The 25,693-nt window shown below is 40.1% G+C and overlaps 1 protein-coding gene across 1 annotated transcript; it reads left to right on the forward strand.

Moving 5' to 3' along the window:
• Positions 1 to 2,087: 2,087 nt before the first annotated feature.
• On the forward strand, positions 2,088 to 21,530 carry slc5a3b (solute carrier family 5 member 3b). The gene is made up of 2 exons (XM_088914853.1): positions 2,088 to 2,228; positions 12,421 to 21,530. The coding sequence occupies exon 2, from the start codon at positions 12,696 to 12,698 to the stop codon at positions 14,838 to 14,840; it is 2,145 nt and encodes a 714-aa protein (XP_088770979.1). The 5' UTR covers positions 2,088 to 2,228; positions 12,421 to 12,695; the 3' UTR covers positions 14,841 to 21,530.
• The last annotated feature ends 4,163 nt before the right edge of the window (positions 21,531 to 25,693 follow it).

The following is a 25,693-nucleotide window of genomic DNA, read 5'->3' on the forward strand; positions in this document are numbered from 1 at the left end:
CAGAGCAATCTACTGTTACTGCTGGGTTTTGTAATTCTCACATTTTTCCAGACAGATAAATGATTATGAAGTGGTGGTAGAACATAAATGAATCAAACCCTGTACCCTTTATAGAGGGACCTGTCACACCCTCTGCAGCCAGAGGATGCTCCTACTCTGTCCTGTCCCTAGTTTCCTGTGCTTTGCTCTCCCTCTGGTATCTCTCTCTCTGGGGCTATATATTTCCGGGTCACGGATTCACCCTCGCTCAGCATTGACGTTCGGATGTCCTGAGACCCGCCTAGCATCCAGGTCGGCCCACATCCACTGCCTGAGGGTTTCTATACGACTCCTGAACTGCTGAGCCCGGGCTAATCCCCTGTTCCTCCGCTACGCATATGGGTCTTTTTCCGCTCTCCTGCCTCTCCACGGTTCGTCCCTTCCGACATCCGTGACAGGACCCCCACCTTTTACCCTAAACAAAGCTATAGCCTTTGCAAAATGTGACAGTATGATTTAGGCCCAGCTTAAAGAATATGGTCCCCAAGTAAAGAGTAAGTTGCTTCTCCCCTGTGCTCCAATAGACAATGCTTTGATATTGTGGTAATACATATTCTGCTAACAGATCTGTTTATTCAAATCAATATTCAAGAGGGTAGGAAGCTAAATAAAAAGGGTTTATATGCATGGTTAATGATAACAATGACACTGTGTGTGGGTGGTGTCTATTTTCATTCCAGAGTTTTGACAGGCTTTTCAACTCAGTTCTTGGGGATATATGTTTATCTACTGTAACTCCCAGAAAATGATTATCTTAAAATTGTTTTGTTAAAACATTTAATAGGTTTATTCCATGCTGATAAAAGAAGAAAGAAAACACAACGTTTCGGCCGTGGAGCCTTCTTCAGGTGTGTCAGACCTGTCAAACTTGTTCCTTTGCAGCCTACGCATGCTGACGCAGCTACGCACCTGAACTACTTGTTAAAACATTGCGTGCTTTGACATTTCCTAGGCTCTTGGAAGACGTTTGCTGACATATTTAGGATAACAACAGCATAAATAACGTATTGTATGTTCGCCGTAAATTCCGCTTCAATTGACTTAAGTGCCATCCTTTTTGGATCGGCCATTTCTTTTCGAGAAAAAAAATCCAAAAACACAACACGGTCTGAATGTAGTGCACAGTTACTAACTCATTCTCATCAACAGTGACGAATGGGATCAGCAGTCGAAGGTGTTTTTAAACTCTTCGCAGTGTTTAAAAGTCCCCGACTCCTTCACTCGCACACCCGAGTGGAGCACTTCGCCCGCAGCTGTGCCTGTTTATACCCGGGGTTTTCATACAGCCCACGGGCGCCCTTTGGCCAGACTGTGTGCCGGTGCCAACCCCACCACTGCTCTAGCCCTGCTGCATTTCTATCTTTCCCCCCTATCTGCGGAGATTGGACAATACCACACTACTATACCATGCAACACATTGTTTTTTTTTGTCCAGAGACACACAGCAAAATGACTTTTGTAACCGATTAAAATACTTGTCGATACTGCCGGTGCCAAAATACAAGACCAAAAACCGCTTTGTGGCAAAATATGATCGTCTACACTGGCAATCAAAACATCACGTCGCCGCAAAGAACAACGCAACACAACACAACTCCCCACTTTATACTGAATTAACGTATATGTCTGTAAAACTAATGGTCAGCTACAGTTATTGCGCGCTCTTGTAGCAATCTGCAAGATTTTGGAAAGTCAATAGTGGCACATACTCGACATGTCCCCATTTTCTACACACACGACCAATAATATTAAGACAGATCGGCGCTGTTCTGCCCAGAAGATGTGTTCAATTTTGAGCACAGTCCAGGCAGCCAGGTATATTTAATGTTTAGATATGTTTTGGAAAACAAAGCGCCTCTCTTGTACCCTCTATACAGCAACCGGTGCTTCCTACAGTCTGTTTCCATCGGGCTGCGGAGCAGATGACCTGACAGATCACGGGGACATGCACAGCCTCTTCTCCTTTAAGTGGGCGTGTCACGAGGAAAGCCAGGGGGTCCGAAGCAATAAGAGCGCGATGCTAGGAAGCTGGAGTCAAGATGCGCTCCCTTTCCGAGCGGGCAGAAGCTGGGAAGGCACAGGCTCGATGTAGCTGAGTAGCCTTGTTACCGATCACTTTTGTGCGTAAGCGATTGGATATTACTAAATACCAGCTAGTACTGAGTGATACACAAATTAAAATGCAAAGGGTAAGTAAGGGCTCTTTGTGTGTGCGTGTTTAATAACGTCTTAATTTAGGCATGTGTTAGAATAACATGGCTGTATACAGTAGAGCGATGGTAAATATCCTGCTTTCCACAGCTGTAGCTAAACGCACGTGTTTCAGAGTCTATTAACTGGTTTTAAATAGAAAATGACGGACAGAAGCGAAAAGTAGGTAGTTTGCAAGTACATCTAGGTGCTTTTGGATGACATCCTTTTTTGTCTCACGGTGTATGAATGTAACTATCGATCAGTCTAATGTCGGGTCCCGGTCTGGATTCGCAAAAAAAATCTTCGTTTTAGTAGAAGAGATCCTTGTTTTAACTGGAGACATGGCAGTGTCGCAGAGATGATGGTTCTTTAGATGTCGGTGCGCAGTGTTACCTGAAGTGTTCTTATGCCTGCGCTACATTCGATCTTACGGACAGAAATACGCCCCTCGTGAGGAGATAAGGTTGAAAAAGGGACTAGGAGCCACAGCCAAGTTGTCTACCTTAGAATGAGAAGGCGCCCAGGGGAATCGCTGCCTTATTTGCACTCGTGGTCGTTAGAAAATCTATAGCTTTGTGCATGCACATAACTTGAGTGCATTAATTTCCGGAACACGTCTGCTTACACCCAGCACGCCAGCAGTGTTCTGGAAGTTTCCTCAATTAGGGTTGCCTCTGATACCACATGGTGTCACCGGTGGGCATCGCAGGGAAGAGACCGCTCACCTTTCCGCCGATGCTTGTAGGCGGTGATGCCCGTCCTTTTCTCTGCATTGGGGAAATCATTCAAGTATCTGTTTACAAAACCCGTCTTTTACCAGGGAAACAGTCGAGATTTTGTTTTCGCCGTAGCGTGTGTTTAGAAAACAGACGTGTGGGCTTTACTGCCTTATTAGGGTTAATTGTCGTGGCAACAGCTGCAGAGCTTTCGAAATCAACAAAATGACCTTTAAATAAAGTGGATGAAATCTTGTTGTTTGGGTAAATTCCCTTCATCGTAGTGTTGGGCCCTATCTGTACAATTATAATCAAAGCTGGAAATCAAAAGGTGGCAAGTGCTGGATTTGCAGACAGACTGTTTCATCACATTAACAGCAGGACTGTCAATAGAAAGGGGTAACGCCAGTGAAAACTGGAAGAAACAGTTATTCCTCCCATCCAAAGCCATAGCTGCTCTGTTTCAAAGTGGCGCATTTTCTTTGCTCGCAGACGACATATGACGTCAGTAAGGCGAACGCTTGATTTCCTGCAGTAACTGAGACCGTGTTTCACCACGGGCGTCTTGCGTTTGAACGTATTCCTGCACGCTTTTTGCCTACATAGGGGCAAGCTCGGATAGCATTTTGAAGTCTTTGGAAATTTTTCTGCTAGCGATGAATCTATAATATTCGAGTTTTGGAGGTTTAGTTTTCGTGGTGTTTCCCTGCGTTGCATAAAGGAAACTAGGCTATAGCAGAGAACAAACGGCCATTCTCTCACTATGTGTAGGAGGTTTTTGGTGAGCTGTGTTCTCCGGTTGGTCACAGGGTGGGGGGGGGGGGGGGGTGTTATAGGTACTCTACCTCAGTTATTGAGTCTGCGCACCTTACATGTGCCGAGTATGTTTACCGTTGAAAAAGCAACAGGTGCACACAGTGCTTTGTCTTGAGAAAGGAATACAATTACAGACGAGGCGAAGACCCTTTTAACCCTTCGGCTGCTGGCGGTTTATTCATCCTAGGAATTTTTCTCTAGTGTTTTCTTGAAGGTTCCAGAGAATTGGCGTTCACTGCCCGACTTGGCAGCTTGTTCTAGACGCCTGCCATCCTTTCTGTTCATCGCCTTCTCGTAATTTCTAGCAGCGTCCATGCATTTTAGTTTCGCTGCCGAGCATGAAGTATTCCGTGCGGCTGAATGTCAGCACGTTGAAGGACGTAAGGAGCGTCTGTATCCAGTCCCCCCCAGTGAAATATTTATGTCTAAATTTATCGATCTAAAAAAAAAAGACATCAATTTCCCTACGGGATGAATAGTCTTATCTATCTAAATGGCGCAGTTAGGATTGTGATACAGCGCAAGCAATACATCAATAGAGGCGCAAACGTGATGTGAGGGTTACCTGTTGGGTAGCGTGCGACCTCCTGGATGTGCACTGTTGGCTTGGGCTGGCTGGGGTAAGAGGATGAATAGTTTGCATGAAATTTCTCATGAAATGAGGTTAAAGGAGCAGCAGCAGTTGGGAGCTCTCCTTTTGTAATACCTTAATGGGCTAAGTGCCTTGTTTTGACAACTGTTGATGACATGCATGTACTTGCAGACCTTATTGAAGGTTCCTCATACATGATGACGCTTAAAATAAAGTGAGGGAAGAGCAATAATCCTTGTCAATTAGTCATTTCTGACGTGCTGAAAGGGAGATAACTCCTGCTGCACAGGGGTACACCCAGGTACCTGGTGGGAGGGTTTTGCATGTAGAGAGCTCAGTTTTAAACTGGCCAGATAAAGAAAAACACACTTGTAACGGCTTGACCCCTATATACAGTAGATCACTATAAAGTGGCCTTAAGCCGTTATATAGAGGAAGTGTCCTCCCAATCTGTGACCTGTTTTTCATGTAGAAATACCCCCTGAGCTAATTATCAGGTTTTGCTTCAATGAAGACATTTTTGTAAGACTGTAAGTTTCAGAATTTTTCATCTGAAATCAACAAAGAATTCTATGCCCCGTTGCACAGCTAATGTTTGTTGACATAAACATTAATTGTAATATCTCTGCTAATTTCCTCTCAGCTGCTGTAGCAGGAAACTGCTTTCTGGGGATGACGTGCAGTGTTTCCTCCGGTAGGATATTCCTCCAGCATCTTCTGTTTTCTTTTGAGAGCATTCAGTAACTTTGCTGGGAGATCTGTTTTTTTTTTCTAGATTGATTTTAAAAGCAAAGACGATCAAAATTTGATAAAGCATCTTTTTATTTATTTATTGGAATACCAGAGCAGAAAGCCTGTCTGAAGAGAAAAAGCAACGTGTAGGTATGTAGGTAGGTAAGTGAAGGGGTTACAACTTCTCGGATGCAGGCAGGTGCCAAGGTATTCCAGCCCTTAAGGTAAGCAGCAGAATTCTTAATTTTAAGATCCACAAGGAGCCTGTTCAAGGAAGCTAAAGCAAGAGACATTCATTAATTAATTTTAGCTAACATCTGAGTGTCTGAGATGTGAACATACTGCAATTTAAGAATGTTTGGATATATCAGTAAACACTTTATTACACTAATCAAGCCTGGAAAAAAGAAAAGCATGCAGTCTCTGCATGAGACTGGGAGAGACATGACTGGATATTGGCAGTGGTGCCAAGAAAAAGACCACAACATTGCATGCTGATTGGCCCATCACTGTTTCATGCCATTAGAATCTCTCGGTGCAGAGATTAGGGACTAACTCTTGGCTCAGTGCTTTAACCCTTTTATTTAATTAGTCCTTAAGTGTTACTATACTGTAGATAATGACAGGTCTTGAATATTGGTCAATCAGAATGCAGCATTGTAGCAATCCATTTCATGCAGTAATGTGATCGGTGTTTTTGGTAATATAGCAGTGCTAATCTTTCTATTTAAAAAAAATGTAGGTGTGTTTATTACTGAAATTGCTCAACGTGGCCAATCAGTTTGCAACTGTATAAACTTTGGAATTGCACACGAGGATAGATGGTTCCAGAGGTCTCTGCATCGGAATGAAGTCAAAGATAGAACAACCCATTGTTAGCAGAAAATGGGCAGCCGTGAATACTAACATTTGCTGTGTGTCATTACAAAATGTAAGCAGTTGAACAGTTTTAGTGTGTTCCAACCAGAATTCCTGAAGTATACTTAAGGATTCTTGGAAAGGAATTAAGATTGCATTAAGTATCATTTTAATTTTTTTTATTCAACGAGCTCTAATGACTTTTGTGCGCAGCGCTCAGTCTCTTACAGTTTGATACTGTATATGCACCGAATTCACTTAGGAGGCAACCTTTAACCTTCTAATGATGAGTGGCAATGTCACTATCTGCCTGTGTGTGTTGATGTGAAACGTTTACAAAATTGCTCTCTATACAGGCTCTTCTAATAATAAACAGCACGTAGTCTATACAAGTCATGCAGGAACATGAGGATACAAGGAACAACAATTTCTGAAAATAGGGGCGAACCTATTTCCCCCCCCCCCCTTAGTTTCTTTTTGTTGCGTGTATATTCTTTGGCAAACTACAAATCACTAAAATGGCCATAAGACTCTGAGATGTCTTGTAATAGATATTTTTAGCATGTAACTTACAAGAGTACTTTGAGCTTTTTCTTTATCACTGCTGCTTTAGAAATGTCACTGGGCTGTGCTGGAGAACATGAAATAGTCAAATGCCAGTACTGTAAATTCTATTATACTAAATATTATTTAAGGCTTGGGAATTTGCCAAAGACTGAGGCTCTAATGCTTACTAGATCTTTGCAAACATCCTTGGATCTGCATGACTTCTTTTTTTTTTTCAACCCAACTTGAATAAATATAGGCAGGAGCATTGATGCACATACTGGATATATAACTAGAGCAGAGATGTTTACTTTTAACATGGAATATCCATTTTAACAATACACAATTTTGCACAATATATATGAATATGTATTACTGTTACAAACGCTTTAAAAAAAACTATTCCCATAGTTTGCTTATATGCAGAAGGATTCACCAACAGAATAATTTGTGATACTTGAAATAAGGAATAAAAATAACTTTTCTGCACCACTTGAGCTGTGTGTTGTATGTCGGATCCCATGTACTGTGGACTTCTCTGCAAAATTTGATAAACCTGACAGGCCAATGCATTTCTGTGAACTCCACCAGTCTGCATGCAGGGATCAGCTCTTGGATTCTACTCCTGTAGGACCCTGCTGGTTATTATAATGGCAAGAGTTTACATGAATCTGGCCTCATGAAGCATATCGCATGAAATCCAGGTCCCATTGGTTTAATTTTTTAAAATAACCTTTGCAGTGCAGGTGCAGCAAGCATGAGTGATGGGTGGTTTCTGAAAAGCTTCCGCCCATCTTTAGTCGTCGTTGAGCCGTATTCTAGCTACTGAACAGGCTGGGTGCCATTCATTTGTAATCTTCTATTTTATATAATGGAGCTAGAGAATACCGCTATGCAGTGGCCAGTGGTAATCTGCAATTTACTTTAGTAATTGTAACTTGAAATAGCAAAGCCATGAAGATTCTAAACTAAGGCTGTGTTTTTTTTTTTTGCATATTTAAATCGGAAAGAGAATAGTTCCTTATTTGTTGCACCACGCAGAGGCTGGTATCCTTAATGAACTGCCCTGTGTGGCTGCTGGCTCTGGCAGTGAGTGGGTGTGTTATTACTCTGGAATGCTGAGTAATTGAGAGGGATGAAAACATGTGTGCTCACACTTCCACACCTTGCAAGGAAACCAGTACACTATGCAGATCTCCAGGAATGCATGTCTGCCAGCTGTGGATGTGCTGAGCTCAAAATTCTCAATAAAAAGGTGTAAAAGCAATAGAAAAGTGATAAAAACATCCTATTTTCTGTGGGATCTGCTTTCACATGCAAAGTTTTACATCTTGAGTTGCTGATCTTGAGCAATTTTATTTTAGTCTAAAATATACATGGCAGGTTATGGTAGAAATGCACTCTTTGAAAGAATTACCTTCAAATTATACTCTAGAAAGTGACTGTATTTTCTGTATAGCTTATAAATTATTAATAAGCTGTAAGTTATTTTGTGCTATGCTTTCTGATATTGCAGACAGAAGGGAAATACCCAGTACCCAGCAGGTTATGTCAGTAGCAGTTTTCAAAGTCCTCCTAACCCTCCGTCTGTCATAGTCCCTTTTTCTGGTATTGCTGATTTTTTTTTTTTCTGTGCCCACCTGATGTGGGATTGCCAATTATGTGTTCATCTTTTGAACCCCACAATCTCACACGGGGAAGAATGAGCAAGTGAGTCACATTTCCTTGTCCCGTCTACCATTCTGTCTGAATTGGAGGAGAGGTGTGTTTGTCACAGTCCTCATGGCAAACGTGTGCTTCAGGGGTCACTGTATCTCTGAGGGCTGAGCAAGCCTTGTTTCAGCCAATCCTCTTCTACCCATCATTTTTTGTAGTATATTCCCAGTTCATTTATGGAGTTGTATATCAGCAAATTCTTTTGGTTTTTCAAGGTGTTTCTGGAGAATTGGGGTGGTGTTTGCTTTTCTCTGCATTGCCATGCTATGCTACCTTGACAAGAACATGCGGTCAGTGGTGGTGTATTATGTATTGCACCTAAGAAATCCCAAGAGAGGTGTGCATATTGAGTATTGGTATTGGCAGCACAGCTCTTGAATCCTGGGTTTCTTTCCAGATGGGATGTCATGTGAGGAGTTTGCATTTTCTTCATTTGTGCTTAGGGGTTGTGTTGCTCCGCCTCCCAAAGATATATGGTTTACGTTAATTAGCATCTCAAAATTGTTTCTTCATGTGCCCTGCAGCCTCCTGGCATCCCATCCAAGGTACAGCCCTGCCTTGTGCCTTATTCTGACAGAACAGGCTCTGGATTACCCATGGCCCTTACCAGGAGTAAGCAGCTTGCTGATAATGTACAGATTGATGAATGTTTAGTGGCATCCTTGTCTAAATACAAAGTATACAAAGCTTTTTCTATCCTGGTCCTGCAGAGCCTCAATGTAGCAGGTTCTGTAGGTCACCCTTTGATCAATTAATAAAGATAGGGAAGGGTTCCATTGTGATTACCAAATCATCCCTTTTAAATTAAGAAATATGAAGATCTAGAACTAAACTCAGTACTCCTCAGCCTTCAAAGACTAGGTTAGCATAATTGAATTGACTGGCTTGATTCATTTCATTCATTTAAAAATACGTGATCTAGAAGACAAATAGATTGGGGCTTTCCAGGATCAGGGTTGATTTAGATGCGTACATTAAGCACATTTAACCGAGCCTACTGTGAGGGCTGAGGTTGTCGAAATTTGCCTGCAGGACCGACGGATATAACTGTCTTTATGAACATGAGTGTCTTTAAAAAAAATTGTTTGGCTTGCAGAAAGATCAAGCAGGCTATGCATGTGGAGTGGCCCGAAGAAAGAAATATGTAAACAGCATCTGTGTGAAGAATGGCAGCTGTGTACTGCTAAAACAAACTGAGCAATTGTCTAAAATGAAGACGACGCCATAGCACGGCCTTACAGTGGCAGCAGTGGGTGTCGGCTGGAGAGCGGTGTGGCTTTGAAACATGAGGATTTTGCCTGTTGCCATTAGACGCTTTCATCTGAGCCATGGCAATCATGAAATCAAGCCTTTGATTAAAATCAAATCTGTTTTTGTTTTTTTTAATTATTCCACACTGAAGTCTCATCGGGGGCTAAGCAATAAATTCATTCTTGAAATGTTAATTTATGCATCCTGTCTCTTTTGAATTGTGTTGTACAGCAACATGAGATGATTAACCATGAAAGGCACTGTGTGAAGTAGAGGGTATTGACACTTCAGCCATTTGAGCAACACGTTTCCTAGTTCACAAATACAATGGTTCAGCAGTTGGTGGGTTTTTAAAAAGGTTCATGCAGTACTGCTGTCATCTTGGTTCACATTAGGCAGAATGCGATTTGCAAACTGTCCAGGCAGCAGAACACTTTCATGAAGGGAGGACAGTTGTTCCAGCTTGAAACAATCGTAAAGGAGAAAGCAGTGTAAAAATAAATTTTTATGCACACTTTGTGGTCCCATATTTAAACCCAGTCTAATTCTCTGAATACATTACACTAAATCCCACTTTAACTATCCATTTAGTTATCCATCCTTTTTAACAGGACTGACACTTTTGCTGTGAACCATCTGAGTGATAAATATTCTGAAGTCTGTAGCTCAGTCTGATTTTAATAGGGAGCCAGCAGACTCTGCAATATTCATGTGTAGCAGTGTTCATATTTTGTGGTATTGTGGTATGCGAGTAAGAATTTCTTAGACACACGCCTGCACACAGAAACATGACTTGCTGTAAAGGGCTGGTAGGCATTTTAGAATGGGGAATTTTCCAAACAGCCATAATCCGATTAAAGAATTTTGGTTTTTATCTTGCTTTTGTGTATCCACTTGTGCTGTAGTTTATCACATCTGTGATTCAACAGACATTAACTGTCCTGTTTAACATTATTGAAACATTTAGGTGGGGGTTTTGAATAATATAAGAATAACAGTCCTTACATATATGAATGCTGTGAAGAAATATTGCAGAACTTACTGAGATGAATGAACTGCTTTATAACCTGTCCTCATAACATTGTTGAAAAGGCTTCCTGATGCAAGTACAAATTTAAGAGGAACGTTCTCTTCTCAGGCTGACATACTAGTGACTGATGTACCACAGGTATGAAATGCACCATGGTTAGTAGACAACTGCAGAAATGCTAAAATCAGGTTTGCAAACTTAACAACTCCATCCAGTTTTGGGGCTTTTAAAGTGAATGCCATTCTATCCCACTTTCAGTAACGGCTGGTGTTGTGTTCTCTAAAAAAATAACTTGGTGCAACTTTGCAATATGGGCCATTGTCCTTATTTTTCAAGGACGTATTCTGCAACAGCATCTGCTGCCTTTCTCCATGTTACAATGATACTACAGTTTAGAAATCTGAATTCTCCTGTCATAGCTTGGTAAAGAGCAACATCTGGTTGATTTTACTCCTGTGCAGGCAGTTATATGCCAGTATAACACTACCTCCAGAAATGTCTTGCGTTTCTTAGAGTCTGTTCTGTCAGTCATTAGAATTAATAGGAGTAACTAGTGCAAGCAGGGCTCAGAAGTGCAGTGCAAATGTAGTTCATCCCCTATGTGCAGCAGTGAATAAATGCTAGCATTGCACCATGAAGTGAGGATCACTTGCTGCCACATTGTCGTGTATTCCTTGTAGACTGCAGAAATGTAATTGATTGCTTATACTTTACCATCAGTGTTGTAAAGCTCACATATTCAAGTTTCAGGGTTGATGTAATTGTAACGGTGTTATATGTAATTGCTTTATTTTAATTGTGTGATTTAAGGAAACGCAGCAGAAGGCCACCTTATCATAGTGCCTGAGGCTATCATGAATAATATTGCTTCTGTGCTGTCTTTTAAACACATCAGTGCAGACCAATAAAAAACAGTACTTTTCCACTGAAGAACTTCAGTAGTAAAAAAAGAGGAAAGAAGTACTTGTTTCCTTTTTAGTAGTTTTGAAATTTTGACCTTTTGCAAACAGTTTGAAAGTAACTACAGTACATAGTACTATGTAGGTAGTATTTGGTGTTGATGTACCGTTTTTTATATAGGTAGGAGTTAATAGCATTTTAGATTGTCCTGGTACCTGTTTCAAATATGAGGAATTGAACTCTAAGGTTTATAAATATGGGTGCCTTTTTAAAGTCATTTATAAGCCTCCCACACCTGTATTGGTTTTAATAGAATTCAAAGCATTGTAGATCTATTAGTCACAGTTGGAGTGGTGGTATTCTTTTAAAAGGCATCATGATGATGAACTTGCAAAACGGGTGTTGCAGTCCTGCGAGGTTAAATGCATTAACAAAATAAACAATCAATTGTGGCTGGAATTGCTAGGATTTATGCAGTGCTTTTCATCTCAAAGGATCCCAGTGTGCTTTTTTTCTCCTCCCCCTGGAATTGAATTAAGTGGGAGCTTTATGGAGGCCAGTTTGTTCATGCTTAAAAAGATATTTAGACAGCACTCAGGGTTAGCACCCTTAACCATTTTGAACAATGCCATTGGAGATAATAATGGTCAGTCAAATGTCTTGTTTGAAGTACCACACCTCCTCCAGAACAGAGTCTCTGGTCACCATACTGGAATTTTGGTTTGGAAATTGTAGTCCAAGGGGAAGTGTGCCACCTACTGGTCCATCAACACCACTTAGAAATCATCATAGTCTTGCATTGTGAAAGAATTAACTTTTACATTTGGATGTGTATACTGCTAGCATGCTGGGTACAATAAAGCATGTTTAAAATGAACCCAAGGCTTTGTGTGTTTTTATTAACTGAAGGGTAAATGTAGGTTATTCTGGTGTGTTTTCATATGTGTTTTGCTGGACTGACATCCTTTACCTTCTCCCCATTATACCTGAATCTAATATGGTCTTTTGTCTTTGTCTTTGCTGTCTTGCAGGAATGTAACTCTAGGCATTACTAGACCTTTCAGCTGCACCTACCCCAAAAATTTTCTGCTCTGCATCATCAAAGTAAATGGCAGTGGATAATCATTAACCAAAAATTGAATTTGACCTGACTGGGACCCTACAGTTTCCGTCTAGACAGCAAACCAAAGGACAGAGATTGAACCAGCATTTCTTTTACCCCCCAAGTTTCAGTCTACGGATTTCCTCATTCTTCCAGTAACTTAACATTTTGTTGAAATAAGTATTTTTTATTTAATGTAAGAAAATGACCCCTTCGATGGAAACGGCAGATATCGCCATCGTGGCACTTTACTTTGTGCTGGTACTGTGCATTGGCTTCTTCGCCATGTGGAAGTCCAACAGAAGCACGGTGAGTGGGTATTTCCTGGCTGGCCGCTCCTTGACCTGGCCCGTCATCGGGGCCTCTTTGTTTGTCAGCAACATTGGCAGCGAACATTTCATTGGACTTGCAGGTTCCGGAGCAGCAAGTGGATTTGCTGTTGGAGCTTGGGAATTCAATGCCCTTTTGCTCCTGCAGCTCTTAGGGTGGGTCTTCATCCCGGTCTACATCCACTCTGGGGTTTTCACCATGCCTGAATACCTTTCAAAGCGGTATGGGGGGACGCGCATTAAGATCTATTTTGCGGCCCTCTCCCTGCTTCTCTACATATTCACTAAGCTCTCTGTTGACCTGTATGCTGGAGCGTTGTTCATCCAGGAGTCTTTGGGATGGAACCTCTACTTGTCGGTGATTTTGCTGATCAGCATGACAGCCTTGATGACTATAACGGGGGGGCTGGTTGCTGTGATTTATACCGATACCTTGCAGGCTTTGCTCATGATTGTGGGTGCCCTCACCCTTATGGTCATTAGTCTCATTAAGGTGGGGGGTTTAGAGGGAGTCCGAGAGAAGTACATGCAAGCTGTTCCCAATGTCACTGCAATTCTAGCTGCTCATAATTTTACTAACACCAACACTTGCCATATCTACCCAAAGCCTCAGTCACTTAAGATTCTGCGGGACCCCACTGATGAAGATATCCCTTGGCCTGGCTTCCTTCTGGGTCAAACCCCTGCTTCAATCTGGTACTGGTGTGCTGACCAAGTCATTGTCCAAAGGGTGCTGGCGGCAAAAAACATTGTGCATGCCAAGGGGTCTACACTAATGGCCGGCTTCCTCAAGATCCTTCCCATGTTCATCATTGTGATTCCAGGGATGATTTCCAGAATCCTCTATGCAGATGAGATTGTCTGCATTAATCCTGAGCACTGCATGCAGGTGTGTGGTAGTCAGGCAGGCTGTTCCAATATTGCCTACCCACGCCTGGTGATGAACATCTTACCTGTTGGCCTCAGAGGTCTGATGATGGCAGTAATGATTGCGGCCCTAATGAGCGATTTGGATTCCATTTTCAACAGTGCCAGCACCATTTTCACACTGGACATCTATAAGACAATAAGGAAGTGTCCTTCATCCAGAGAACTGATGATTATTGGTCGACTCTTTGTGGTGTTCATGGTGGCCATCAGCATAGCGTGGGTTCCTGTGATTGTGGAGATGCAAGGTGGACAGATGTACCTGTACATTCAGGAAGTCGCTGACTACTTGACACCCCCTATCGCAGCTCTTTTCCTGTTGGGGATCTTTTGGAAGCGCTGCAATGAGACTGGTGCATTCTGTGGAGGGATGACTGGCTTTATCCTGGGGACAACCCGTCTGATCTTGGCATTCATTTACAAAGAACCCCCCTGCGATCAGCCAGACAACAGACCTGCCTTCATCAAAGATGTCCATTACATGTACGTGGCAGCTTCTCTCTTCTGGATCTCCGGGATTGTGGCTGTAGTGGTCAGTCTCTGCACAGAGCCTCCCACGAAGGAGCAGGTCTTCACCACAACTGTCTGGGGTCTCCGTATTAAAGAGCTGCAACGGGCCCGGCTCAAAGAAGAATCCTACAAGCTTACAGGCAAGAGCCCCATTGACTGCAATGGGAGCACCGACCACAAAGAGGTGCCCGTTGACCTGCACAAAAATAAGCAGATCGACGGGGCTGATGTCAAGCTACTGGTCAGAGTAGATTCTCCCATCACTGACTGTGTGGCCTCCAGCCCGTCTGATATCCAAACGCCTGTGGAGCATTATGGGAATGGTGAGGCCAGCCTGGTGGCCAAGAGTAACCAAGAGGCTGGGGAGAACACAAGTAGCAGCACATGCTGGAAGGTGATCAACTGGTTCTGTGGGCTCAAAGGCCAGTCTGGTAAGACAACAACCCCTGGAGATTCAGAGGAGGATGAGGCGCACATCCTGGAAATTCTTCATGAACCCCCCAAAGTCAAAATCATACTGAACTTGGGTCTTTGTGTTGTGTGCTCTCTGGGAATATTTATGTTCATTTACTTTTCTTTGTAGTCCCTGTGTCTTTGGTATTCCTAAGTCTTTAAAGCTTTAAAGATTTGTCTTGATAAACTCTTCAGGGTCTGTAATATTTACAGTGTATTTTCTTAAGCATAACTCAAAACATTGCAGCTAGAAGGTATTTCCAAGTGTGCACTGCTGTCATCAGAATAAGTTGAAGTGAAAATGGGTTATCTCCTGCTTCTTCGGTAAGAAGAGGGGGGTTTGAATTAAGTGTTTCAGGTGATTTATATGTACAGAATACACAAAAAATGTTCAGACTTGTAAAGGGGGTTGGCAATTTCTTTCGCTCTAAATCTCAGTACCTTGAATTACCTACATTGGTTAACAAACGTGTTACCCCCTTCAATTGTTTTCATGATGATACGGAATTATAATGTATTTAAGTGGGTTCTTTTGTTATTGATCAACGCAAAACGCTATAATGTCAAAGTGAAAACAAAATTCAACAGGTCCTCCTAAATTATACATTAAAACAAACTAACTGACTGAATAAGTATTCACCCTCCTTGAGTCGATATTTGGTACAGGCGCCTTTGGCAGAAATTACAGCCATGCATCTTCTTTAAACTGGAGTCAAAATTTGATGTGATTTTTATTTTCAGCAATGTCTTTCATTTTGCTACTCTGCCATGAAGCCCAGATTTGTAAAGCACCCAGGCAGTTGTTGTCTTATGCACAGTTTCTCCCATCTCAGCCATGGAAGACTGTAATTCCTTTATGATGTCATCTTCCTCTTGGTGGCTTTCCTGACTAGTGCCCTTTTCACCCGGATACCTAATTTCTTTATAATGCACATTACTGTGCTTTGGGGGATATTCAAGGGCTTGGAGTGTTTTTTGGAATAAATCCATCCCAGGTTTTCTTTGAATGTTTCTTGAATTCCATGTCTTCATGCTGTAATTATTGTTGGAAGCTGTACTAATCAAATGTGGGACCTCCCAGAGATACAGTATGCGTGTTGTAACTCTTGTGAAGCACCTTAATTGCACACATGTGGACTCAATTCTGTTTATTTTCTGTTTTATATTTAATTTAAGAGGATCTGAAGAATGTTGCTTCCACTTTGACATTAAAGAGTGTATTGTGACTATTAGCAGTAAGGAAATCCCAGTTAAATACATTTTGATCCAATATTATAACACAATCAAACATTAAAATCCCTGAGTGACTGTACACACACATATTGCAGTGGAAGTAAAGACAGAAATTCTTATTAATTTATTGCACTTGATTGGCAACTGTAAGAAGTAGAAAAGATCTGCCTTATTAAATGTACTCATTGTTGGGCTGTTATTTGTACCTTTTCCAGTAGTTCTGTCCTGCTTTTGTCTGTAAATGTCTCTGTATTATAGTGTTTTAGGAACCATGTTCTTCTTTAATGACTGTAAATTATTGTTTGAAATAATGAAATTCATTTAGGTTTTGTTCAGTTATGCATCTTCAGCAATATAGTATGATGTGGAGTTTTGTCTGATATAGTAGTTAACCTGTAAGATAAAACAAATTTTTCCAAGTATGTGTCTTAGAACATTCTTAAAGTTGTCCCAGTTTTAGTGGAATAATTTAGCATCAATCATTACCAGAAGCAACACTTTCTCAACATGCTGTTTGTACTACGATCTGAATACCAAAAGTAGCCTTTAATATTGCAGGGATAGTACTACACTCCAAAGATAATTTGATGCTAACCTGCACAGAGCTCTGGGAGAAAATGGGGTAGTCCATTTCCTCCAGGGCTGTTACTGTGGTAAAGTCCTATAGGCTGTCATCTGTGCAACAGATCTGCATATGAGCTTTTCCAGAGTAAATTTTGTGCTTTTTTTTCTTTTGCAACATTTTTGAAGCAGCGTATATTCATTTTGTTCCCTCAAATATACTTAAAGGTAACTAAAAACCTGACACAATAGTTTTGTGTTGCATATATCCCTTCTCTGTTAGTGTGTTTGATACAGTACCTACAATTAAGGATGTGTTGGGTTTTAAGTACAAATTAATATTCCAGTACAAATATATTCAAAGTACAATGTTAATATTCCAGTCAGTTGTTTTAGATGACGAAACGGAGCTATGAGGCAAGTTCTATTAATGTGAACACTTCACCCACTCATGTATATCTGTTATTGTGTGTAACCAAACAAAAGACTTGATTGTTTTCCATTGGTCTTTTGAGTATCAGTAGAGTTTTACTAAAACTGTAAAAAGGTCCTGAAGGAAAGAAAGATTTAAGCTGAATTAATTTTATTTTACAATGTTTTATCTTTATTTTTCCTTTGAGACATTTTTCTAAAGGTACATACTTTTGCCAGTTACATTAAAAATTTAATTTAAAAATAGTTTTCCTTGGCAAAAGACAGATTTCTTAAAAGCAAACAACAAAATGGAAATTAACCACTTGCTTACAGTATGTGCTCACAAGACCATAATATAGATTATAGTTTTTTCATCATCATTATTATTATGATTGTTATTGTTATTGTTACTATTATTGTGGCCATTGTGACACTACAACAAGGGCAAGTTTTGGGGAAAAAAATTTAGAAAGTGTTTTTTAAAGAAATCGCATAATAAAGCTAGTGCTTTGATTGGGATGTCCCACATTTGTTGCTGTGCAAATGGTTTTAGTTCTTCCAGGAGAAGAATTTCAGAGCTGTGAACCTCTGTTGACGTGGTTGTATTTATTTTGCTGGGATTAAATCAGAAGAGGATGTTAGGATTGAAACACTGTGTAGAGTTGCATTGTTGTGTCTTGTGCTAGTCTAGACGTTGTGCTCCATTAGTATCTTCTGGTATGTCACAGAATTAATGTCAAAGTCCGCCTGAAGCGATCTGTTCTGGCAGAACAGTTCTAAAAAAGACTAATGAGGACAGGTTTACTCTACATTGTGAAGGCAGGGGAATTTCTTATTTTTGTCTTAGGGGAATTTATAGCTGCTGATATTTTAGTACTAATTATGACTGAGGTTAATTGTTGAAGGGCTCTTTAATTCCCTTCAGAAAAGCACAAAGCAAAAGAAAACTTCCACTGTTTTAGGTTATCATTGGATCATGTTTGCTAACAGAAATTCAGAGCAATATGTTTAGGAGGGTGTTGTCTAGGATATAGATGGCCACCAATATCCACTATTTTTTTCTTCTTCCCTGCTTTCAACAGTTTTTTGCATATTGGCGTATTTTTGTAGATCCATTTGGTCAAAAGTATTATGGATCTGACTGGAAACCTGAACACATGTACAAGCAAGCATCTCTTCTAAAAAATAATGCACAACAAAGACCACAGTGGGAGAAACTAGCAGGTTTATTTGCACTTTTGACTGGCCCTCCTAATGTGAAGAACAGTGCCATGCTTCAGACAGAGTGCAGGCCGGAGCGTAAAAGAGACCTCAGACGTAAAAGACTGGATTCATGCACTTCCAATAACAGGGTTTACATTACACCTTTTCCCCCAGGATTCCTTCATTTACAAAATTCATTTTTTGCCTGTCTTCCAAACTTTGTGAACAAACTGTTGAAGTTGGAAGAGAACCAACTAGGAGGTTTAAAACGTAATCCTGCAGACATTGTAGATGTGTATAAAGTGACCTCAATTCAGATCATGTTTGTTCATGCATATATATTTACGTTCTGTTGTGCACTTGTTTTTAAAACGTACCTGGTTACTGGAATGACCAGTAAGGCAATTGTGTACTTTAAGAAATGTTAGTCTGACTGAGGTCATATCTATTCATCTTTAATCTTCATAGATCACAGCTAAATTAAAACTGTTGATAAATCAACAGTTCTGATATGAAATGTAACAGAAATTATTTTAAAAACTTGTTCTGCTTGATTCATTAAGACAATATCTGTAAAGAGAAGAGTAATTACAAAGCTTTTAATATTTAGTGCCTTGTACTTTAAAACACTGAAAATCATCGAATTCTATACGGTTTTCTTGGTCCATTAATTATTTATCACAGTAGTAGTTGGGAAAAGAACACGCAGCTTGTTTAGGTTTTGATTTTTATGCCGTTCATAATGGTATGAAGTGTAATATTTCTTCCACGTCTTGTTCAAAAGACTTTGATAAAAAACAAACATATCTTTGACATTCCTTTTTAAAAATACCTATATATTTATGTGTTTCTGTTTCTCCTGTTTTAGACCTCTTTTTGTTCAGTAACTGATTCAGTTTGAAAATTGGCAGAAACTGATTGAATTGGAATGCTTGTATTCAAGGGTAATTAAAACCAAAAGTGTCTTATGAAACAGGAGAAGGCATTAAACAAAATCAAAAGGCAGGATGTGCCACAGGAAGTCAGGCTGGTTTCCTTCTTCTATCTTCTGGTAGGAGCGGAGGAGGAAAAACAATGTGAAACACATTGAGTAAATCCCATCTATTTACTTTGATTCAGTTCACTTTATGAATTGTGCACCGTAGGGTCAACAACTTTTAAATCAAATTGAGAAAATTAAATTTCTTTAAGATATCTCGCAAAAGCCGCCGAGCCAGAATACCTTGTCTGTGCGAGGTCAGAGCAGTAGTGCAGAGCGGCTGGTCAGCCCCCTTTCTGCTCTGTCCTCCCCTGTACACACCTGTCAAGGCCGTGCTGTTCATCACTCTTCACTTTTCAGCACTGACCTCGACTCGTACTCTTACGCTACTGAGCAGAAATCATGCTAATTTCTTTCATCCTGTATTAAAATGACTTCTAACCTTCCACCAATACCTGGTATGGGAAAGTATGCGCCTTATGTTAGGGTCATAGAGCACAGAGTGGTTTGTCCTGTGTTCTGAGGAATTAGCATGCGTGTATTTCTGCATTGTCCTCAGGCAAGTGTATTGTGGGTGACAGTGGTGCGGCTCCTTGCAAACTCCGAATGCACAATCACCTTTAGAGAGAATGCTGGGATTTTACCTTTCTATCCCGATAATATGTCATAGACTTTAAATACAGTATTTTTATATTGTGGGTTCCAGATGGCTTTGATTTCAGAGTAGGGTAGTGTTTTCCCATTGATACATTCTCTGGCTGAGCCCCTTCAGATTGCATAGTTTCAGGGCAGTGGAATCCAGTGCTCCTTTCAGATATGCCGACTGTTCCTGTTTCCACGTACATTGGGAGAAGCAGGGTTCACACCTGCTGATCTGCTCATTCGATGAGGTTAAAAATGCTTGTATGCCTATGGGTACAGGTGGTTTGGAGACGGCTGACCAATGTTCACTGCAATAAAGCTATTTGGGCTCAAACTGTACTTTGTACTGTACTGAGGACTGTTACATCTAGTTGAATTGATTCCTTGACTACTGTTCATTAAAACCCCCATTAATAAAAGCTGCTGGTCTTATCAATGCAGTCTCAGCTGTTTCCCAAGATTTCTAAGCAGTATTATTGTAATTCAAACAGTTCTTTTTGAAAATGAGGGGTGAGTTTAGTTCGGGGGTTTAATATAATGCAAATCAGATGATGAATAGTGTATTTATTTTGGGTTGTTCCTTCAGAGGCGATTAAACATGAGCTGATGGTGAAGAAATTGTAGATTGTACACTTGGAAACTTTATTTTTTTGTCCTGCTATTTACTGATGTTCTGTCTACTGTGTTGATTTTTTTTTATGTTAGTGTAAAAACTTTTGCTTACCAGTTGTCCTGAAGTGTAATGAAACAAACAACTTTTACAAAATTCTCACTCTCCAGTTGTTGTTTGCTGTGCAGTGCTTGAAAAACGTAGGGCTTTGCTGTGAATTGCCGATGACCGAAGCCTTAGTCAAAGCAGTATCAGTTCTGTACCATCAATGGAACTCTTTAACTATCCTGATAAGTAGAATAAGAATGGATTACATTTACATAGACCCAAATTGCAGGTTCAGGAAAGTGCAGTAGAGGCAACACAGCCATTACACTGCCCACTTTAAGATCTTGAATTACAAGATTTAAAAACTTTGCAGACACAGATATTGGTCAGCAGTAAGCTGCCACCACAATTTAAAGCACGCAATTTTAAAACATACATTTCAAAATATATCCCCCTGAACCGTATCGTTACGTCCTCAGTGTGATTGCAAAAACAATGTATTACCGGGCGGTCTCTATTAGTGTTATTAAGATGGTTTTGGGTGTACAGCAACTGGTCATGGCTCCTGAACGTGAACATGAAATAAGAGCCCTTTCCATTACACTGCTATTTTCACTCTTGAAAGAACTATACTAATACTGAAATTCCTAACCGTTATAAACTTCTGAATAAATGATGATAAATATCTGTTTCAACTGTTGTTTTTCCAGTCTTAGTGGTTCAGTCATTTGGCTTCAGTTTCGGTGAGTTGAACGAAATGATAACCAACACAATGTGGCTTTACTAATGTTTTGAGAGACCTGGACTCTTTCCACCCATTCAGTTCTTGCTAAATTCTGTCTTTGTGGCAGCACAAATGTTTTAATTGCTTTTTGTGAAAGAAAAATAAGTAAAAAGTTGTTTTTGACTTTTAAATGGGCCAAAAGTAAAAGATGACTTGGCCTTTTTTTGTCTTTAAAATTTACTACATAATGTAGTTTATAGGGAAGCATCAAACAGAGAATTTTGTAAAAGTAAAGACTTCTGAAACTTTATTTTCCTTTTTGACTGCGAATACATTGTAGTTTTACCAGTTTTATTTTTTTCTAAGATTTGTCAAATATAAATAAATGTCAAAAATAAAAACAAAAGATGTCTGTGTGTGCGTTTTTTGTCCACATGTTTTGGGTGTATTTCAGTAAATAGCAGCTTTTATCTCAAAACTCCCTTGGAAAAAATCCATAGAACGCTTGTCCTAAAGTTGAACTGAGAGACCCACCAGATGAGGTGAATTCCAAAACGGAAGCTGGTACTGTGTTTTCCATTCCGTGTTTTAGGAGTTGATTGGAATTGGGACATAACAGGTTTCAGAACCACTGCTGTAAGTCAGGCCTACTCTGCTTGCAGCCTGCCCTCGACTATGAGTACTGACTTTTTCTACACCCTTGTTTATTTAATTGATAATAAAAAGTACCAACAGACCAATTGACGTGCTGCAGGAAAATACTTGACCACAGATGGCCTACTTCTAGGCCAGCTGACACATGCAGTAGTTTTCTGTGACATACAGTTTTGCTCGGATTCGGAAGTACGTTCAAGACTTGGAGATCTGTTCACCACTGACAGGGGGTGTTATGTACTGTATAGTATAGGATGACCTTTCCGGTTCTTTCAAAGGCCTGTTGCGTTAATGTAACCATGAACAGTGCCTATCCAGGCTGTGGTGCATGGCTGTTTGGAGAATGTCATGTAACAACTGTTCTGAGTTGTTCTGCCCACTGACTTTATTTCATTTAGGTCAATAAAGTGCACGTAGAGGAAAATTGTGTGCTTCAGCTACTCTACAAGTAGGCCAAATGTGGTTGAACATCCTTACCTTCTGAGGTCTGCTGAGATCAAGCTGCAATGTAAGGTGGTGAAATTCCATTCATTCCACACAACCGATGTAAACTGCATGCTGAAATACAACCTAATACCCTGCAGATGACGATGCTGATGTTCTGTGAAGATGGCAGGATTTAAAACTTCTGAACAAGTTAATACATAATTGTCATTTCGGCATCAGGCCAAAACACGCCCCAGATGTAATCAAGTCAGTGTGCCGTTTTTCATGAAACCCCATGCCTTCTGTTACTTCTTGAATGCAGTTCATTTTTGTGAAAAAAACGGTACTGCATTAGCATAACATGACCTCCTGAATAAGCATGTTCTACAATTTACTCTATTCTGAAGTGTTAGAGCATTGTGAGGCGAATTTGCCTTTAGCACGAAAGAATGATTATTATTCGGTTTTGTAACTTGTACAAGCAAACTCCCAGGAATTCTCATCCCTTTGCTGCGTTTATAGTGGATGCTGATGGTTTTGCAGGCGCTGGAGGCTTGAAGGAGGACACACACCTGAGTGCGTTGTTATGCCTCTGGGATCTGCCGAGTCAGCATCTTCTGCCAGTTCGGTGACAAAGTGACCTTACTGCCAGCAATCCCCCCTAGTATCTGATACCAAAGTCTCAGAGTCAGGAAAAAAAACAATATTAGGAGGTTACCTAAAGTTAAAATTTCATTTATATTTTTACAAAGGGTTGCACAGATTTGACTGTCATAGAAAGACAGAATGTTTTCTTAGTGTATCATCAGAGAATAGTAATTATTCTTAAGATGTCTCAGTTTAAGAGGATTAGTGAATAACTATCTCAAATCATAGGTGTCCATACACTTGTTTACAGATTAACACAAATTAATTCCATATTTGTGGATTTATTGATTTGTGATACAGAAGTAGCCTCATGAACTGCTATCGGAACAAGCTCTATTTAAACATGAAAGGCTTAATGCAGGATCGTATTCCACCAAGTACTTTATCATGTGCTTTTCACAGCAGGGGATATTCCACTAAATTAGGTGTGGTTAACTTCATACTATGAATTTATAATTCTGCAGAAACCCAGATTTGCTTAACCGTTGATACATTTTGTAATTAATCGGGCTTTATGGTGCTTATGCAAGCACAGCCTACTCAGATTTTTGACAAAGACCTGTTTGCTAACTGAATTAGAAGATCTCGTGACATTTTATTTTAACTGTTGCTGCATCATGGCTTCATAATCTCTTCATAACTGCTACACAAGATGTCATAAGAATAATGCTTTACAGGGCCATGTGCAAATGACATAATGTGTGTATAAGAGGTCACGACATTTGTTTTTACAGTATTTATAGTGCTTGATGTGATGCAATGCTAAAACAAAGGCCATAGTCTTACAAGAGTGTCCCTTGCCTTGCCAGGAGTGGCTTCAGCTCCACCATGACTCCAGATTGAAGTAGGTTAGAAAATGAAGCAGTTAGAAGATGGATGGATAGTTAATATTTGCTCTATGTATGATTTTGGGCTGAAAATATGAATTGTCAGTAAACTACTACATGTAGTTCGCATAATATCTTAACCAAACCAAAGCTGCCAACAGTTTGTGTGGGAATGTTAAAAAGTTAAAAAGCTGTTTCATCATTCCACAGTCTTTACAGTTCTAAATTATCTGTATATTTAAAATATGGTGGTAATCTTTTGAGGGGAATTGCTGGACTGAAAACCTCTCCTGCTCTAACGAGAAGCTAACCTCTGTAAAGAGAAGCTTGGTGGTCTCATGGTCTAAAAGCACAGTAGCAAATGCTCAGTGCTTCCTACATGAGACTGGAACCCTTGTAAGACAGTTGGCTGAGGAACTGGACCCAAGAAATAATGGAACTGGTGGATCAGAGTCTAGGTGGAAGGTGAGTAGAATGACAAATTTCCAAAATATTGTTCTGTTTCAGTACAAACACCCCCTTCTGCCAAAAGTGTAATTAAGGCCTCCGAAGACTGAAAATCTGAAGGTGTGCATACAGTAGTTGCATGACATTTAACTTGCGTTTCATTGAAGTATTTGTGTGATGAAAAATCAAAAGATGCCCATTCTAATACTGTATCTGTATCAGTATCCAATACTGTATCTCCATTATGCTCCATTAGCAACTGATAGATGTGCAGCTCCTCATTGCAAGCAATATTTACAGTATTCAAACATACCTGTATCGTGATCCAAATTTATAACCCTGGGGCTTACATTCAGAAGGTATTTCTAATTTATATACCTGAAGATGTACAGAGAAGTTAACAATTATTTGAACAAGACGAGCAAATAAGCTGCTTTGTAAACACTACATGAATAATTTACACAAGACACAAAACACTTTGTGCTTCTTTGTTTCCTATTTTAGGGCCTCTTTCCATTGGCTTGAATACATACTAGTCCACTCAAGCCATACTGTAGATATATACTGTGGCCAATGTGTTATCTTTAATTTGATATTAAACGTGATCACTGTAAAAACAGCCCCAGAAATTTCCTGATACTAACGAAACTATGAAAGATTACAAATGAGAGGAAGCCATTTGCCCAGCCTATCGAGCCTGTTTGGTTGCTGGTAGATAATTGGACTGAGGATCTTGAGTTTTACTTTTACTGTTAGATACAGTATAGCGAGTGGAAAAACAAAAACACACTATATTAAATATTACCCTTTCACTCATTTACAGCAACAGCAATGCATATCTTCCGTTTGCAGATTATATAAATACATGTAATCTGATAACAGGATTCAGAAGGATCAATACTTTTCACTTATCAGTGATGCAGGCATTTGAATAGACCTAAAGTCTTACAACGGTCTGTCCCTTTTCTGTCCCTTATAATGCCTACCATATGTACTGTAAATATCCTACCTACTAAGTGTCTAGAGGGATGTACAGTAGGTGTCAGTAGGAAAATGAATGCTGGCATATTATTATGGCATATATTATGCCAGATGAGATGAGTGTGAAGCATGATCCTTTTTTTTAGAGGTATACTGTATATTCACAAAGTATCGAGTCAACTACAGAGGACTGAGTGGCAAAAGCATTACTGGCCATCATGAGATTCTATGGCTTAGAATCATGAAATGTCTGTTTCCATATACTGTAAGCCTGAAAACAAGGAAAGACATTTAACCTAAGAGGTCATAGCATTAACAACCCATTCTGTGGTTTCAATCCTTACTGATTCATGCAGGAAACCTACTGGACCCCATCAAGAACCTCTTACAGTCTTGCGAAAGATTTTTCCTGTGGAAGATAGGAAGCTGGAGAAATCTTACCCCGTAAAACCCAAAGGCTTTTTTAACATATGTGTCAGGTCCAATAGGTCCAACTATTGATTTATTTGCAGTAAAAGGCAGACTATACCACACATGCACTGATCATTTTATCATACTACCTACTATCTACTGATTATCATAAGTA

This window comes from Atractosteus spatula, chromosome 4 (genome assembly GCF_055471065.1).
Source record: "Atractosteus spatula isolate fAtrSpa1 chromosome 4, fAtrSpa1.hap1, whole genome shotgun sequence".
NCBI lineage: Eukaryota > Metazoa > Chordata > Actinopteri > Semionotiformes > Lepisosteidae > Atractosteus > Atractosteus spatula.

What these genes read in the sequence shown, in the direction of transcription:
- slc5a3b (XM_088914853.1), top strand. Translation starts at nt 12,696, where the DNA reads ATGACCCCTTCGATGGAAACGGCAGATATCGCCATCGTGGCACTTTAC.